The sequence below is a fragment of the Heloderma suspectum genome, chromosome 1, assembly GCF_057233095.1.
Source record: "Heloderma suspectum isolate Gila_16-S chromosome 1, 16-S_ref, whole genome shotgun sequence".
Taxonomy (NCBI): domain Eukaryota; kingdom Metazoa; phylum Chordata; class Lepidosauria; order Squamata; family Helodermatidae; genus Heloderma; species Heloderma suspectum.
In genome coordinates, this window is record NC_139458.1 from 209,606,321 (window position 1) to 209,622,734 (window position 16,414).

The 16,414-nt window shown below is 43.8% G+C and overlaps 1 protein-coding gene across 1 annotated transcript in view; it reads right to left on the reverse strand.

Annotated features, from left to right (window-relative positions):
* Nucleotides 1–13,627, reverse strand: part of MPP4 (MAGUK p55 scaffold protein 4) — a 52,632-nt gene extending 39,005 nt beyond the window's left edge. The window contains 3 exon segments of the mRNA XM_084817974.1: nucleotides 2,464–2,585; nucleotides 3,210–3,315; nucleotides 13,572–13,627. Of these exon segments, the coding sequence (XP_084674100.1) occupies nucleotides 2,464–2,585; nucleotides 3,210–3,315; nucleotides 13,572–13,574 (231 nt within the window). The 5' untranslated portion in view covers nucleotides 13,575–13,627.
* Between the last annotated feature and the right edge of the window lie 2,787 nt (nucleotides 13,628–16,414).

Consider the following 16,414-nt stretch of genomic DNA (forward strand, 5'->3'; position numbering starts at 1 on the left):
ACTTGGGCTTCGCATATCACACATTTGGAAAGCAAAATGGGATTGCATTGTATTTACAGAAGTGTCTGCACTATTTCAGCGATCCAAAGCACCCCTCCCCCAGGTGTCTACTATGCTGTGGAATTAGTCAATGCCTCCCTGATGCAAAAGGTGCGGGCCACGGAACAGCAGCTTACAACTGGGAAGGACTCAACCAGTTGCCATGCCAATACCAGAACCAGAGGGAAACCGAAAACAAATGGAGGAGCCTTTGCCCAACAGGTAGCCATTTGCCATTCCAGTAGCACGGCTACCGTTTAGCTAGAGCATCATCCTTGTAAGTAACTGCAAAACAAAACAGTAAGTAGCCTGCAAAAAATTTACTAGCCTGCTGGGGGTTGTCTGAGGAGGGTGGAGAGCTGGATTACTATGCTAGGCGCAGAGGAAGGAAGGGGCTTTGTCCCTCTAGCAGCCTGTTTGGTTTCTCCACCCCTCTTCCACTGTCTTTCTCACTCACCTGCATGTTCCTGTCGCCCATGGCTACCAGACTAACACTTAAAAGGTGAGCTGTCCTACATATCGCATAGTACAGAATAACAATTGCTATGAACCTTCTTCCCCTAAAAGTAGTAGCAGCCAATAACTGTAGCAAAGCCGAATAATATCCAACTGCAGTTGCTCTCAATCATCCCATCCTACCCTTGTTCCTTTCCCTCTGCTGTCTTCCCCAGTGTCAAAGTTTAAGACTGTAAGCTCCCTGGAGGCAGAGACCAGTATCTTATGTTGATGAGCTTCTGCAAAATGCTATACTAATGACCCTAAATAAATAATGAAGGCAAGCCATAGTGCAACTGGATTATTAAAGGGGGGAATCCCTTTTAAAACCCAGCTTTTAACCCAGTTAAATCCATTTAAATTAATGAAAGATGGGAACATCTCCTACCACCAGGTAGGATGCCCAGGGTTTGAGAAGAGTTGGGGACAGGAACCTGGTCTCTGGGTGGCTCACTGTCTGAGTTGGAAGGGCCATTCTCATATGGCTCAGACACCATCTGTATTTTATCTCAGGCAACATTAATTTATACACATATCTACAGTAGGGAACTGCAATAATGATTTAGCATTGGCAGGGAGGGGAAACGGCATAATCTTTCCACCAATTGTCTTTGATCACCCTACCCCCACACCAGTGGAGGCTGGTGGCTCCAGCTTCAGCGGGGCAGTGATTCCATTCTAGGTTTCAGTGAGAACCAGCCAGAACTGTAAAGATGCTATCCCCAAAATGGGTTGAGCACCTTGGATTGCACCTTTAGAGCTCTGGCCGGGTCTAACTAAAACCCAGAATGGAATCAATGCCCCTCTGAAACTGGAGCCACCAGCCCCCACTGCCCCACACTACAAAGAACAGTTAAAATGAATAGTTTTGAAGATACATTCAGAAATCTATTTCTATACACTAGAGTTCCCCAACCTGGTACGTTCCAGAGGATTTGGACTTCAACTCCCATCAGTCCCAGTCAGCATGGTCACTGGCCAGGAAGACTGGGAATTGTAGTCCAAAACCTCTGGAGGGCACCAGAACATAAGGAAGAACCCCGCTGGATCAGACCAAGGGTCCATCTAGTCCAGCATTCTGTTCACACAGTGGCCAACCACCTGTCAACCAGGAAATCAGAAGCAGGCCACGAGTGCAACAGCACCTTCCCGCCCATGTTCCCCAGCAATTGGTGCATGTAGGCATACCACTTCTGCTATTGGAGGGAGCACATAGCCATCAAGCCTAGTAGCAATTGATAGCCTTCTCCTCCAGGAATGTGTCTAACCCCTTTTAAAGCCATCCAAATTGGTGGCCATCACTACATCCTGAGGTAGCAAATTCCATAGTTTAACTATGCTCTGTGTGAAGAAGGACTTCCTGTTATCTGTCCTGAATCTCCCACCAATCAGCATCATGGGATGACCCCAGGTTCTAGTATTTTGAGAGAGGGAGAAAAATGTCTTCCTATCCACATTCTCCACACCATGCATAATTTTATAGACTTCTATCATGTTTCCCCTCACCCTCCTTTTTCCCAAGCTAAACAATCTCAGTTGTTGTAACCTTCTCTCATAGGGGAGATGCTCCAGACCCTTTATCATTTTAGCTGCCCTCCTCTGCACTTTTTCCAGCTCTACAATATCTTTTTTTAGGTGTGGTGACCAGAACAGGACACAGTATTCCAAGTGTGGTCACACCACAGATTTGTATAAGGGCGGTGTGATGTTGGCAGTTTTATTCTCAATTCCTTTTCCAATGATGCCTAACATAGAGTTTGCCTTTTTTACAGTGGCCACACACTGCGCTGACGTTTTCATCAAGCTGTCCACCACAACCCCGAGATCTCTTTCTTGGTCAGTCACCAGGTTGGGGAAGGCTGCTCTACACTAACAAGGTGAGGCACAATCGTTGCCAAATAGCTTGGTTCTTCTTGGAAGAGCCCTTACCTTTAGGAGGGCCTGTAGCCATGGAGATCTGAGCAGGTCATACAACACACCAACCCCATTGACATCTCTCTTATACAGCAGGCTCAGCTCTTGCAGGACCAGAGACAGAACGTGAGATAAACCTAATCCACAAAACCCACAGATAATGTGGATTAACATGATGGCATTCCTGTCCCCCCCACCCCAGTTTTGTGGGTTTTTTGTATCGATTTCTTGTTGGGACAACAGCTAAAAAAAGAGAAGGGAATAGCCATGATGGAGACATGTTCACTGCTAGGTGTACGTTGTTATCATCCATTATCATTTTTGCCTACAGAAATTGCATTATTCTCTTTGGGATATTAGTTCCATGACATGGCCTGAAGGCATATGATGCAGTAACCTTGCTGAAGATAAGCAGGTCTAGTCAAGCCAGTGCCAGAATGGGAAACTACCCAGGAACCTCTTTGCTTTTTGATCTTAGCATCAAGGCTAGCCAATTGGCATTTTTAAATTGACTTTAAAAATGCCAATTGGCATTTTCAGTGTATGTATGTTTGTGTGCGTGCACGCGCATGCGCAAACAGACAACAGACTTTTCAGTTTATACAGGTGGCAACTCTAGTCTGGTGGCATATATATGTGCAGATTTAAGTACCAAAAAAAGGGAATATCTATTATTACATCCACCTGATGATTTAAAACACACACACACACACACACACCCCAAGCACATATAAAAGGCAAAATAAAATAACGGACTGCACCATTTTCATGGCTGCACAGCAGCGCAGCCTTCTCCATCTTCTCCTTAATTCTTGGGGATTCGCCTTGTTTCTCTGAGTGGATCATCTGCTGCATAAAAGTAGAAACCTAACCAGGAAACAAAGCACAGTAAGAAGTCATTTATGGGCTTTAGATATGAGATTTTAATGACGTTTTAAAATCAAGACGTGTATGTGTGTAAAATACCATCTCTGATGGTGAATTATTAGATGTGAACATTTCTGGAACTCTCCCCCTGGAAGAATTGTACAAGCAAACAAAATACCACAGGGTAAAATATATATTGGGATGCATTTATGAAGGCAAATATGCCATTCTTTTCCTGAGCTGAGTCCCACTGGGAGTCAAAAAAGGATATCTCTACACATACATCCAGAAATGAACAGTTCTGCCTTTGGGTCCCTACTGACTATGATCTGTGCACATTGATTCTGTTGCTTTCAGTAGGACCAAGGCCAGAATCACATGTACTAAAGCAGCTGGGAGATGCTTTCCAGTGGTCTGGCTCCACATCTCTCCAGGAACATCTCCAAGGAAAGGGTGAGGGCTGGATAAATTAAACCGTGGCTTCCTCAGTCACCACTGCCTCTCCTCTAATGGCCAGTAACACCAGTTTTGAGAAGGAACAGTGTCAGCTGGCCAAATGATGTAACTCTTCTTCTGTACAGTGATTACCAGAGGGACATTGAACATAGAATTGGGCAAGTGGCTCCCAAACTGTTTAAGTAACATGAAGTGAGATTTAGGCATGTCTAGTTTTTTCTCAGTTGTTCTCAACATGTATGTTTAACACTGGAAAACCTTGTTTTGGTTGACGTGTGTGTGTGTGTGTGTGTGTGTTTGTGTGGCTCACTGCTGCCTTTTGAAACTTAAAAAATGAAATTAATTAAAAGGAATAACTGTTGAGCCTTTTACACTGGGTAATTTCCATTTAAGAAGGCTCAGATTCCTTATGGGCTCTTCACACGGAGCTTTTATCCTGCGATTGAGATTGCTCCTTCATGGAAGTTTGCAGGCTCTTTACATGATGCCGTGACCCTGCCATGACCCTCCTGCACTAAATGCCCTTTGTTCCGTTTTTAATAGATCGCAGATCATGAGCTATCAATTTACCCTGTTGTATCCGCTTGAGTTCCCTTTGTGAAAAGAGGAAAAGCAGCAAGAAGAGGAGCAAGATCAAGGAAAGATAATGGAAGACTCAGAAGCAGGGGGAGAAGGGGGGAAGGGGGAGAAAGGGAGCGCATATAAAGGGAGTCAGTGGTGATCCTGCATAAAGCCCTGTTTTAAATGCAGGATTTTAGGCTGGTGTAGAAATGACCTATATCTTGACTCAGCAGCTCATCCAGATTTAAAAACCCTGGAGTTCCTTAGTGCTATACTTGCACTAGTCTTGATCCGTTGCGCTCTCATGCTCTCTCTCACATGCACACACACACACACATGCAAGAAAGACTTGCACGCTATCTCTGAGATTTAAAGGTTTCTCTTGTTTGTATGATGTCATAAAATGGAACGGATGCATAAGGCTGTGTCACTTTTCATTAGTGATGTCAAAGGCACTGTCCGGTAGGCTCCTGCAACACTCACACAAACACATTCCAAACAGAAAGTGCAATGGATGTACTAGCTGGAAGAAAAAACAAATATTGATGCTTTCAATTCTTAGTAAGGCATGTATTTATTTAAAGCATTTTACCCCACTCTTCAGCCAAAAAGGATCAGAAATAGAACAGTCCCTGCCCACAAGCTTACAGCCCCACAACAGACATGTTACCTTGAGGGAGAAGTATTCTAGAACCCCTACAACAAATGAGCAGTATTGTGCATTTGTTGTATTAAAAACAGCTACACGGAGGCTCAGCGTGCCTATGCCTCAGAATATCTGGTTTACTTTACCTCAATTATCTATTTCAAAAAGCATATGCTTCAGAACAGCGTGCATATGTGAAAACAGCAACTACAGCAAACAGGCTGCATTGGTCATTATTGCAAAAGTTCCGTGGCGAGGGAAACTGCATGAAGCATTTTATCATTATGGTAACAGAAGGCAATTGTCAGCAATATATGAACTGCCCCATAACAAATAACAGATTCAGACGTGCTTTTTCAACTGCCTTTGCACTACACATGCAAGCTCAGTCCTTAAGCAAAGGATTAAACAGGAAGAGAATATATTCATTTAATACAATGAGAACATCAATCCCTACTTTGCTATGAAAATGCTGCTAGAGAGATGGTATTGTCAGAAGCCATTGCTGGAAGGAGAAGGGGGCGGGGGGAATCAAAAACCAAGAATAGTCCCTTTAGGAAAAATTTAGCTCTGTTTCTCTCATTCCAAGCACAGATTCCGGATAGCCAGTGATTCTGATAGCAGTGGATAAAAGTCTTTGGGCAAAAATCTAGGTCTCTAGAGGCAAGTTTACCATGCGTCCTAGTGCTTTGTAATGTCTTGCTAACTGAGCTTGCAAGAAATTTATTTGCTGCCAGTTAAAAGCTGGCATTGCCCATGTTGATCTCTCTGTGTAAAATGTTTTCATTTCACCCAAAGGCAATACAATTAATCAGCAGTATGATAAACACAGAAATGTAACCGCTTAGAGATGTTCTGGCCAACAGCCAATAGTAGAAAAATATATATCCAGTTGTGCCATACCAAAAACACCCAAACAAAAATGAAACAGTAACCAACCTGGAATAAAATATGCTGTAATTGGTTATCTTCAGTTTTACCAAACCAAAGCAGCAGCCATTTTCCCTGGAATGCTTTTCAGATGGGAAACTTGAGGAGTACAGCAGGAGATGTATTACCTCAATCTTCTTAGCAGAGAAGAAGGAATTACTGTCACTTTTTACTGCCCTCCTTAGAACCTATATTTAGAACTTGTTTCCTTTCTTCTGCCAAATTGGATACCAACATGAAAAAGGTAGCTAAGAAGAAAAGAGTGGAGGAAAACATTCAGTCACCACGCCTAATTGGGCTGAATGAAAAATCATACTCGGGAATATATCCAATGCCTAAAAGGTTAATACCATAAGATGGCAAATCGCTGCAGATAGAAGATAAGGAATGGGGAGCGGGGGACAAAAGAAAGGGAGGAGAAAGGGGTGTGGTTTGTTTATGCAAGCATGTGCTAAAGCAGAGGGAAGGAGGTAGAAAACAAGAGAAGAAGTGGGGAAGACAGACAAATTTGGTACTTTGTGGCTGATCCCTCAGTTCTAGTGATGAAGTAGAAGGAAAGGGGCTATTGGAGTGCTGGAAAATCTGACAGACTGATTCCATTCACTCTTTAAACAAAACTATGAACTGCAAAAACTAGATAGCGACGGCTAGTTATGAAGTTTCTCTCTAAGGTGGGGGGAGGGGCACTGGGTTTTGGTAAAATTTTGCCATTCACAGGTTTCTGGCAGGGTTTTTAAAAAACAAACACAAGTCATATAAGGTCCCTTAAATCAGATTTTGCAAATTGAGAAATAGTTTCAGAACATGAGAAAAGGCATTCTTGCAGTTTCATAGTGTCAGGCATTCTAGAGGTTAATAGTCTGAACTGAAGGCTTTAAGACGGGGTGGGTAACCTGTGGCCTTCCAGATTACTCCAACTCCTATCAACCCCAGCCAGCACAGCCAAAGGTCAGGAATGAAGTGAGTCGGCGTTCAACAACATCTGGAGGGCCACAGGTTCCCTGTCCCTGCTTTAAGACAATCCTCTCTGATTTCATGATGTATTATCAGCAAAACTAGCTGATGAGTTGAATTCAGTACAAATGAACCACATATTTAGGTCTAACAATGTGACCAATACGGCCGGTCAGTTAACTCGAATAATGGTGAGGGATGCAACCAGCAGAACAGAAAGATTACTGGGGGGCACACTGGGCTTGCTCTAGAAGCGCCGGTGTTAACTTGCTGGTGGATCAGGCACAGCCTCAACTTCTCCATCTGCAAAATGCGAATGATCCCTATCTCACGGGGCTTGGTGATGAACGGGGAGTGTGCAGCCCTCCAGATGTCGGTGGGCTGCAACTCCCATCAGCCCCAGCCAGCATAGCCAATGGTGAGGGATGACAGGGGTTGCAGACCAACAACCTCTGAAGGGCCACATATTCCCTATCCCTGCTTTAGCAAAACCCGATCAACATTTGCTATCTAGTTTCTGCAACTCATCAAATTTGTTAAAAACCTGTTGGAATGAATCAGTCAAACGATCTGGCACTCCAATAGCCCTTTCCCTCTATTGGAGGGAAACTGACAAGGAACTGACAAGTCAGCTACATTTCTCATTCCTCTTCTACCCCTTTCTACCACCTTTCCCTCTCTGCTTTAGGAACATGTTTGCATCATTGTAGCCCTATTCAGATGTTCTTCATCTGAGAATACTAAACACACAAGGAGACGGAGCACTCTTAACTTCCATCGTCCTCCCCACACATTTCCATCGCCCTCTACAAGACAGCCTCCTGTATTCATGGATTGCAGATGTCACTGTATGCTCAGGGGCTGACGCTCATTTTGATTTCCACAACTGGATGCTTTAACTTAATTCACTTCACTGCTTTAACTTAATTCACAATTTCCATTCTGAAATAATTAGTCCTGCATTTCCTTTAGTGTTCAGCATGCATTGTTGCTCGGGAGAAGAGATCTCATGCCATTCCCTATCTCACCTCACTCCCACTCACTTCAGAAAAGTAGGGAACAAATGAGGGATTAACTAAGTTTCGAATTTCTGCCCTGCCTGGCAGAACTAATTGGCTTGTACTTTGGGGTACAATTTGTTTAGGCTAACTTCAGGGCAGGAGCAGAGAATGGGACCAACCAATCTTGCATTTCCACACTGCTTGGATCCTGCAGTTGCACAAGTGGAGGCACACTCATGCAATAGGACTTCTCCATCCTGTTCTCCCCCCTGAAGCCCCCCACACCTGTTCCAGAAGGTCCCCAAACCCTCCAGAACAGATTTGGGGGACACGTGGGGGCCTGCAGTTGGAAAAGAGAAATCCATTCCACCAGCAGTTTCCTTCCGCTGGCGGAACGACACCATTGGATACAACCCTATGCAGGAAATATGGAGCGGTGCAGAACATTTTAGATCATTCAATACTTTGACAGAACAGACAGGATGTTTTTTTTTCTTTCTTTCCATTTTGTTTTGAAAGGCAAAATATTATTAAATAGACTTCAAAGGCCCACCAATTTGGTCTGTTGACGTTCTGAAGACGCCACTTGTCATTCATAGGTGAATTTTCCCAATCTTCGATATGAGTCCTTTATGGTTTGGAAAATCAGCAAGCAGCCACCAACACAATATATTCAAGAAATATATTGAAAATAGACTTAGGACCACGTACTCCAATTCTCTTGGTATAGAGAACTCCAAAGAGCTGGGCATAGCAGTACTATAGCTGGGGACTAAAACAGCTACCCATAAAACTCATCCAGACTTCCCCTCATACCCTCCCATACCCCAGGGCACGTGTGCATTTCTGAGAAAGAGTCTGTCCTTCACGGATATACCCTGCAGCCCAGCTTGATGCCTTTCTTTCTGCCTATCACCCATTGAATACAACCATTCATCTGCTCTCCCAAAAGATGCTGCAACAGAGCTTAGTCTATCAGCTCCACCCCACGCCAGAGGTGCATCAGAGCAATCCAAATGACACAGCCTAGTTCAGGGCAGGCCAGCATGGGACTCTATATATGTCTCATATGTTCAAGGTTAAACCGCATCCCATGGGGGTGGGGTGGGTGGGGGGAGATGACAAAAGGATGACAGATCCGCCCTTCAAACTGCTCCATAGTGCCCATGTCAACAAATTCACCTCCTGCTGTGTATGTCTTATAATGTTATTACACCTTGCTGCTAACAATGTTTGCTTGCTTCAGTCATGCTGAGTTAATTTTCCTATAGGAAGGGAAGTAACGTCATCTAAAATAGGAAAGCATGGTTGTCAAAACAAATACACTTTCATATACAGGAGTTAGAAGCAGGATTGCCATGGCAGTCCTAAAAATATCTTGAAATTCTTCAGGGAACAACTCTTATCAGACCGAGTACGTCCCCGAGTTTTCAACTGCACGGAACTCTGAAAGGAATCCCAACTTAAATACGCAGGTGGTCCATAAGCATTTTAGAGCCCATATACTCATGCACGCAATGGCGCAGTTTGGATGTAATGTTTGGATGACATGGTTTACCATATCAACATCCTCGGGCTTATGTGTACCTCCTCTGATGCAGCTGTGAGATTAAAAAAACAAAACAGGAAGCTGATGTTTTCAAACTAACCGAGGTTTATTATTACATCCAGGGAGGACAAACTGTGGTTAGTTTCAACTACAATTTATGACAGCTTAGGCTGGTATACCAACTATGCCCTTATCTGGACAGAGATAGCCTAGCTACAGTTATCCATGCTCTGATAACTTCTCGTCTGGATTACTGCAATGGTTATACGTGGGGCTGCCTTTGAAAACGGTCCAGAAACTTCAGCTGGTCCAAAATAGGGCAGCAAGATTGTTAACAGGGACTGGCCTGCGAGCTCATATTACGCCAGTACTTTTCCAGCTGCACTGGCTGCCAGTCCATTTCCGGGCCCGATTCAAAGTGCTGGTGTTAACATTCAAAGCCCTTAATGGCTTGGGGCCAGGTTACCTGAAGGATCGCCTCCTCCCATATGTGCCTGCCCGGACCTTAAGATCATCATCAGCGGCCCTTCTCCGTGAGCCCCTGCCAAAGGAAGTGAGGCGGGTGGCTACTAGGAGGAGGGCTTTTTCTGCTGTGACACCCCGGCTCTGGAATGAGCTCCCTAGTGAGGTTCGCCTGGTGCCTACATTGTATTCCTTTGGGCGCCAGGTGAAGACCTTTTTATTTTCCCAGGCATTTTAGCATTTTAGCTTTCTAAATTTTTATCTTTGCAGTTTTAAATCTGTATTTTAAACTCTTGCACTGCTGCTAGGTTTTATTGTGGTTGTATTGTTATATTGTGGTTTTAATGTTCTATATATTTTAAATTGTTTTATTGTGTGTTGTTTGGTTTTAATTTTTGTGAACCGCCCAGAGAGCTTCGGCTATTGGGCGGTATAGAAATGAAATGAAATGAAATGAAATGAATAAATAAATAAATAAATAGACAGGGGTGGGGAACCTCGTTCAACCCAAGGGCCGAATTAAATTTCGGAGAAGCTCTCAGGTGCCGCATTCTAGCAGTGGGTGGGGCCAAAGGCAAAAGGGGCGGGAACAAAATACAACCACCACCGCTATACCAGCATACTGTAGCTTAAAGTTCTTGCTGCCAATAACTAAGCCACAGGAGAGGCATTTCAGCCTCTTAGAATGGGGGAAAATGAACAAAAGCGAGGAAATCATCAAATAATCCATGGTTGGGGGAAAGGGACTGGGGTCAGGGAAGGGGGTGTGGTCATCCAGTGATCCCTGGACAGTCAGATTGGGACCCAAGGAGGGCTGGATTTGGCCCCAGCCATCAGGTTCGCCACTATTGGTTTATTGAAACAATCCAGGATCAAACTGTCATTTATGGCTCTGACTTGTTTCAACAAATCTGACCGAACACAGGTAAAAGCCCACTATCAAGCCTCCTCTGTGGCAGTGAGGGTGGCAAAGAGACAGTTCTTTTCCACCAGCATTGCATCTTCTCAGTGTCGTCCAGTGGAGCTTTCCCGAGTGGTTCGCGGCCTGTTACATTTTGGGCCAGGGAGAGAGACGGTGGAACCCTCGGTAGCACGCTGTGACGAGTTTGCACGGCACTTTGAGGATAAAGTCGCTCAGATTCGTCATGAATTGGACACCACCATTAATGCAGTTCCATTGGTAGTGGCGTTCAGAGCACCGTCTGGTCCAGTTTTATTGGATGAGTTTCAGTTACTGAGGCCTGAGGATGCGGACAAGGTGCTTGGCCAAGTCCGATCGACCACTTGTGTGCTTGACCCTTGCCCTTCATGGCTTATTAAATATAACAAGGAGGGGTTTCATAGATTCATAGAATAGTAGGGTTGGAAGGGGCCTACAAGGCCATCAAGCCCAACCCCCTGCTCAATGCAGGAATCCAAGTCAGAGCATCCCTGACAAATGGCTGTCCAGCCTCGTCTTGAAGGCCTCCAGTGTGGTTGTCCGGCTGGGTCCAGGAGGTTGTAAATTCCTCCTTGAGAGAGGGAGTGGTGCCTGCCGCTTTAAAAGAGGCAGTAATTAGACCACTCCTGAAAAAGCCTAACCTGGACCCAGAGGATGTTAACAATTATAGGCCAGTGGCCAACATCCCCTTCTTGGGCAAGGTGCTTGAGCGGGTGGTTGTAGGACAGCTCCAGGCACTGTTGAATGAAACGGATTATCTAGATCAATTTCAATCGGGCTTCAGGCCTGGTTTTGGAACGGAAACTGCCTTGGTCACCCTGTGGGATGACCTCTGCCGGGAGAGGGACAGGGGGAGTGCGACCCTGTTGATTCTCCTGGACCTCTCAGCGGCTTTCGATACCATCGACCATGGTATCCTTCTGGATAGGTTGTCTGGGTTGGGAGTAGGAGGCGCTGCACTACAGTGGTTCCGCTCCTACTTGGATGGCCGATTCCAGAAGATGGTGCTGGGGGATTACTGCTCTGTGCCATGGCAATTGTGCCATGGGGTTCCACAGGGCTCTATTTTATCCCCCATGCTGTTTAACATCTACATGAAACCACTGGGGGAGGTTATCCGGAGGTGTGGGCTGAGGTGCCATCAATATGCAGGTGACACCCAGCTCTACCTCTCTTTTAGATCAAAACCAGGTGAGGCAGTGACTGTTCTGAATCAGTGCCTGGGCACGGTAATGGACTGGATGAGGGCTAATAAACTGAAACTCAATCCAGACAAGATGGAGGTACTGTTAGTGGGTGGTTCGTCTGCCCGGCTAGGTGATATTCAACCTGTTCTGGAGGGGGTTGCACTCCCCCTAAAGGATCAGGTTCGTAGTTTGGGGGTGCTCTTGGATCCAGAACTGTCACTTGAGGCACAGGTGAACTCAGTGGCATGGAGCACTTTTTATCAGCTTAGGCTGGTATACCAACTACGCCCTTATCTGGACAGAGATAGCCTAGCTACGGTTATCCATGCTCTGATAACTTCTCGTCTGGATTACTGCAATGCGTTATACATGGGCCTGCCTTTGAAAACGGTCCGGAAACTTCAGCTGGTCCAAAATAGGGCAGCAAGATTGTTAACAGGGATTGGCCTGCGAGCTTATATTACGCCAATACTTTTCCAGCTGCACTGGCTGCCAGTCCATTTCCAGGCCCAATTCAAAGTGCTGGTGTTAACATTCAAAGCCCTTAATGGCTTGGGGCCAAGTTACCTGAAGGATCGCCTCCTCCCATATGTGCGTGCCCGGACCTTAAGATCATCGTCAGCGGCCCTTCTCCGTGAGCCCCTGCCAAAGGAAGTGAGGCGGGTGGCTACTAGGAGGAGGGCTTTTTCTGCTGTGGCACCCCGGCTGTGGAATGAGCTCCCTAGTGAGGTTCGCCTGGCACCTACATTGTATTCCTTTCAGCGCCAGGTGAAGACCTTTTTATTTTCCCAGGCATTTTAGCATTCTAAATTTTTAGCTTTGCTGTTTTAAATCTGTATTTTAAACTCCTGTACTGCTGCTAGGTTTTATTGTGGTTGTATTGTTATATTGTGGTTTTAATGTTCTATATATTTTAAATTGTTTTATTGTGTGTTGCTTGGATTTAATTTTTGTGAACCGCCCAGAGAGCTTTGGCTATTGGGCGGTATAGAAATGAAATAAATAAATAAATAAACAAATAATAGTTTAAACTAACCAGCATTCCCAGTTTGTACAAAACAATAAACCCTTGTTAATTTAAGCCAGAAAGCAGATGCTTCCAATCTCCTCCCCACAGCTGTGTTGGAGAAGGGAGAGGGGAGCATGTGAGCCCAAAGCTGGCTTCCACTTGTTCACATACATCTGAACCAGGCCAATGTTTAAAAATAAGTAACTTTCAAAAAATCTACCTTGGGTGGTTTGAATCCCAGAACAGATCTAAGCAGATGGTGAGACGTAAGTACAGGTATCAACAACACGGTACCAGCAACATAGCACACTTCTAAAACAATGGGACACAACTCTTACACGAAACGGTGGTATCTTACACCATCACGAAAGAAGAGTCTCTCTTACAAAAGAGGCTTAACAAACCTGCAGCTTTGGTAGCAAGAAAGTAGTTTGACACTCAGATGGATACAGGTTCTTACTAAGTCTTGAAAAATACATACTTCCCCCTCCCCACACCACCCTACAGCTCACCCCTTTTAAAATTAAGTTGAAATGATCTTACTTTAAGTAATAACATTACCATTTAAGGATCCTGGATCTTTCTTTTTAATCTAGCAGACTGGATTTTGGACATCATTTATCACTGGCTCCCAAAGAAAAATTGCCCTACCTGGTTTTGAGTTGCAGTCGAATTTCACAGCTGCCGTTGAGAAACTCCTCTATGTCTTGCTTATCCTGAAGGGAGCATATGATTCCTTATCAGAATTTACAGTACTGCCCAATCTCCTAGAACTGCCAAGGAAAACATTGGCTGGATATTAGTAACCTCAGTCATCGTACTTCTCTAACTAATCTAAGGACATCCTTTCCTTTTTAATCTGTAGAAACGATGGTAATGAGCCATGCAAAGGTTACAAGGCAACAAAGCTCCTTAACCATTTTCTCATACAGAGGTCAGCTTGAAAAATTTTTTTCCTTGATTCCAGCATGCATCCTTCAGAGTGTTGATGCTGGCCCCTGTGATATATCTGCCTGCATTTATGAGTAAGGAACATGGGCAATATTACAAATCGTATATATTGAAGTAGCAGTCCTTAAGAGATATCCCATTTAGGTAAGTGGAAGAGATTTAAGTTGAAACGTTCTCAGAAGAAAGGAAGAAAATCCATTTGTTAGCCAGGAACGAGCTAACAAATTGCCGTGTAGAGTTGTACGAGCCACTCTGCACGGCAATACAACTCAAGTTGCTCAAACAAATCTATGCCCATTTAATTATGGGATGCTGTTTAGCTAGTAATTACTTCATAATAACATGGATGTGGAATAATCCACTCAGACATTTAAGGTGTTTTCAACTATTAGTGAACTAAAGACAATTAAAGCAGAGAGTACTACAAAGGAGTTATGAAATTAAGGCAAATTATTCTAGCTCTTAAATATTATAACCATGTATTGTTGCTGAAGGCTCCTAAGTGCTTATAAACCAAAATAATGAGATTTATAGCGTGATTTTTAATAAATTTATTCAGACATAAGCCCCACTGACTTCAAAAGGACTTACTTCTAGGAATATCCTTAGTCTTGTACCCTTAAAAACACCAAATCAGATTTTTCCTGAATGAATTGCATTTTACCACCCAAACAACTGGTACACACCAAAATTCTCTGTAGTAGTGATAAGCATATGAACTTATTAGTTCATATATGAAATTATTAGTTTCCTTTTTAAATATCATTTGTTAATGGTCTTTATGTGATGACCTTAGATCTTTCATTGCATTGAAGATATATACAGTATATCACAGAAGCTCAGAATCACCACTGCAACTTTATCTTTAATGTTCAGCGACAAAAATATTTAAGAACAGCCCAAGTTCAGGTGTCAGATGAATATTTTGAATGAATACTGATGTGATCTTATGTGGATCTTGTTTATAGATGTTTTTGTTCCTGCTTCATGACATACAACTTCAAAATTTTAAGTTATTTTTAAGCAGAATAGTTTCAAGACAACCTAATATCCATTTACCTGACTGCGAAAATTTAAGAGGCACTTTAACGGTATCCAAACATGCAGCCTGCACATGAGGGTTAAAAGGGAGGGGGCAAGGGCACACCCTCAACCCCTGCTTCCAAAGTGCTCGGTGTGCAGGGAAGTTTGTAAGCACATTCAGCTGAACGTTCAGCTTGTTCATGCCCCCTGCAGATCTCGATGCTCAGTGTGTGAAGTACTGACGCCAACCTTCATGCTCTGTGCATGAAGATCTACGGAAGAGCTGACTGTGCAGGGATGTTGGGGACTGGGCTTGTGTGCCCACCTTCACAGTTTTAACCCTGATGTGTTCAGGCTGAAAGACTGCACAGGGCTATAAGACTGGATAAAAGTAAGAAAACAACACGACATATATTTTAAACTATTGTTATATCTAACAACTGGATTCTGCATCTTCAAGAGTGGTACATCAAAAATGGTTTTGTTTTGGCTGATTGAGGTCTATATGTTCTGACAGAACTGAGGTTTCGGTACAGCAATACACTCCTCTAGAGTGCTTTCAGTTTAAAAACAAAATCATAGAATCGAAGGGCTAAAACGACCCAGAACACATGTAGTTTCTCCATCCCCACTGAACAAGGAACTTCAATACTCCGCCAATCTGCTCTCATCTCTCTTATCATTATAGCACGCGACAGAAAAGAGCGTATAAAGTGCTAGAAGTTTCCAAAGCTGGATCTGTGCAGAGGCTACAAAGAAGGAGATTCTTTAAGATTCTTTACCGTACCTTACATTTGCTGGTGCAACATCCTTGCCACCCAGCTCCAGTGGACTATGGTACAGACCTTTGCCTTTAGTTCTTAGTTCTCCACCAGACAGCTCCTGGGGCTTGCCAAATTCCTGGCACATTACAGATTTTGGCCTTCCTCTTATCCAGCCTCTCCAAGCTTCATGGCCCTAACAAAATGTCTTGTTTTTTCTTCCCATATCCATTTTTTTTCTTTTTTCTCAGCCAAACTGGATATCCCATTATTAATATTTCAGATGAAAATTCTTACCCTCCTCAAAATCTCTTAAGGGAAAAAAGGACTTCCATGACCACTATTTCAGTACCACGTGAAAGGTCATCAGACAGTGTCCTTAAAAATCTATCCAGTTCCTATTTCAAGCTAACAAGGCTCTAGTATTTTCTCCTTAGTTGTTCTGGAGAGACTAGTAGGCTGATCTTCAAAATCTGAGTAAATTTCTGGATTTTTAAACAATGAAACAATCAAGCAGCTTGTGATAAAGTAGTCATGTAAGGTGCCAATGGAAGGAGACAGGGGGAATGCATGATAAAGACCTGAAAGTCAATCCATGCTACTAGGAGTAGAAGGGGTCACCCAAGACAGTGTGAAGAAAAATTTCCTTGTAGGTACATTTTGTTTTAT